At 34.8% G+C, this 2,630-nt stretch overlaps 1 protein-coding gene across 1 annotated transcript in view; it reads right to left on the reverse strand.

Annotated features, from left to right (window-relative positions):
* Positions 1–583: 583 nt before the first annotated feature.
* The window catches only part of LOC107661201 (insulin receptor substrate 1-B), a 16,927-nt gene continuing 14,880 nt past the window's right edge, over positions 584–2,630 (reverse strand). Inside the window, exon 3 of the mRNA XM_016450686.1 lies at positions 584–954. Coding sequence (XP_016306172.1) covers positions 947–954 — 8 coding nt within the window. The 3' untranslated portion in view covers positions 584–946. The remainder of the gene's footprint in view (positions 955–2,630) is intronic.

Genomic DNA, 2,630 nt, shown 5'->3' on the forward strand with positions numbered 1-2,630 from the left:
CTATCAGTCATCTGATTTTGTGCTCATAGCATCTGATGCCACTATGCTCAGATTAATATAAGAAAGAGTGGATAATATTAATGTGTTTAAGTGTTTATCTGTGTTGAGGAGTAGATGCATTCAATAAAGTTTTAATCACACAGCAGTATGGTATATGCAATCAGTTTTGATCTTACTGTGTGTGTGTCCAGATCGAACTGAGGCACAACATGGCTGAGGCTTAGACGACTGATTACACACACACACACACACACTCAAGCACATACACAAATACAGCACAGTAAGGCAATCTGATTATATAAACCATAGCAAACAAAGTTCTTCCATCTATCCAATAGTTTTTCTTCACTTCACTTACTTGTAACTATCTGTCTTTCGACTTTGTTCAGCATAGCGAACACAAAGGAATGGGAAAGCAAAACAACAACAAAAAACTAAAGCATTTTTTACAGAGCACATTGAGACCTGCATGTGTAAAAATGGCTACAATCAAAAATGAGGCACTTTTCTAAAAAAAGTTGTATTTATATATAGATAGATATATTCTCAGTAATATTATGTCTGCTATATATTTTTTATCTATCATTATACTATTTAACATCTCTCTTACAATAATTGAAAGTATGTGGTAGAGGAAAAAAGGAATATCATTGGCTCCTGGTTGGCAGTCAGAGTCGCAGTGGCCCTTCATAAGCGGCTGAAGGACATGTCCATCTCAGTGATGTCTGACAGAAATGACCGATAGTCTTTTGGCACAAATTTTATTTTGATCGAACCAATGGCAACAAATGAGAGTAAATGTTTTTATGAGGCAAGGGCAGTTGCATGTCCACTGCTGAGGGATGTGGGGGATCGCACCATTTTTCAGGACACATCAGGTGCACACACAGACAAACACACTCACGCAGGAAGGACAGGTGCTGACTGGTCCGAATGCAGGAGCACATTAACAATCTGCAAAAAGAAAAACAGACAGAGATTAGGCATCTTAAAAGTATTTTTAAAAAATTCAAAAGTACTTACTCGTTAAGGACAAAATATACAAATCTAATGTCTATTGCAGGTGAGCAGTAAAATAAATGAATTAAAATATATAATTATATACACTAACGTTCAAAAGTTTGGGTCAGTAATTTTTTTAAATAAAATAATAATAATAAATAATTCATGATAATAATAAGGAATGTTTCTTGTGGATCATGTGATATTGAAGACTGGAGTATTGGCTGCTGAAAATTCAGCTTTGACATCACAGGAATAAGTTTAATTTTATTTAAAATACAGATGTATTAAAATAGACAAGATATTTTAAATTGTAATAATATTTCACAATATTTCCATTTTTACTGTATTTTTAAATTAAAAAAAAAATGCAGCATTGAGCATAAGAGACTTCAAAAACATTTTTAAAAATCTCAAAATTCATTCTTTCCAGTACTTTTGAATCAGAAAATTTGGCCAGAAAATTTGTTGTGCTAATTCTTTCAGAGATAAATTTTTGCCGTAAAAATTGGGTTTATGTTTTGCTTTTTTAAATCTGAATTCTGACTGTTTACAATCTCAAGGCAGCAAACACAAAATTATGTGTTTTCACAGTGCTGCCTTCAGATGTGAGGTCATTAGAGGACACTGGTGCCAGTCTACTCTATGCCATTACCTACGCAGTCTCATACTCTTAGTCTCAATGTTAAAACAAACAGCATACCAGAGGATAACATAGTCACAGAGGCACCAAACCACTTTCAGTTTAGTCTAGAGACAGGAGACAGTGGGAAAAGATTCAGATACGCACAAACACACACACATTCAAGCAGAGAAACACACACTTGAAAAATATCAAAAAGGAAACTGAATAGACAGTAATGATAATAGCGCAACTAGAAACTGATCATCACTTAGATTTTTTTATTCTGTTTACTTGAGAGTCTTTCTTTCTGTCTATTTTTCTTCTACTCTTTGTATAAAAGCATCAATGTACAGGTCCCATGGGATTTCCACTTTTTTTTTTTTTACCTAGAGTTCTAAATTTCTCATCTTTTTTTCTTCACTGCACTTTCACTGTTAGACATGTTTAAGAAACATCAAAATACTCTATTTCTGCCCTTTTTACTGCCAGTATTGCTATACGTGGATTTACACAAATCTGAAATCATATTCCCGATGCCCACACACATACACACGCACACATCAGTCTATATGCACAAAAAGGCCAGACGGGTTCACAGTCAAAGATGTAGCTGCAAACATTCCTCCCTGTGTAAAAGTGAGTGTGCCCACACACTCTGCAAACATTCCTCCCTGTGAAAGTCAGTGTAAGCTCATACACACGACAACGATTCCACCCTGTCTAAAGCCGCGGTCACACTAGACTTTAAGCATGTGAAATTTCTATAGACACTACAGTCGTAATATGATGTCACGCTCACCGTACTTCTACACATAACACATGCAAAATGTAAAAATATGCTTCACTTTACTGCAATGCTGCAATCCTGTAGAATTAAAGTTTGCGTTCTTTTAAAGGGGTCATATGATGTTGCTAAAAAGAACATTATTTGGTGTATTTGGTGTAATGAAATGTGTTTATGCGGTTTAAGGTTCAAAAAACACATTATTTTCCACATACTGTA

The sequence above is a fragment of the Sinocyclocheilus anshuiensis genome, unplaced genomic scaffold (assembly GCF_001515605.1).
Source record: "Sinocyclocheilus anshuiensis isolate Anshui unplaced genomic scaffold, SAMN03320099.WGS_v1.1 scaffold1365, whole genome shotgun sequence".
NCBI classification, from domain to species: Eukaryota; Metazoa; Chordata; class Actinopteri; order Cypriniformes; family Cyprinidae; genus Sinocyclocheilus; species Sinocyclocheilus anshuiensis.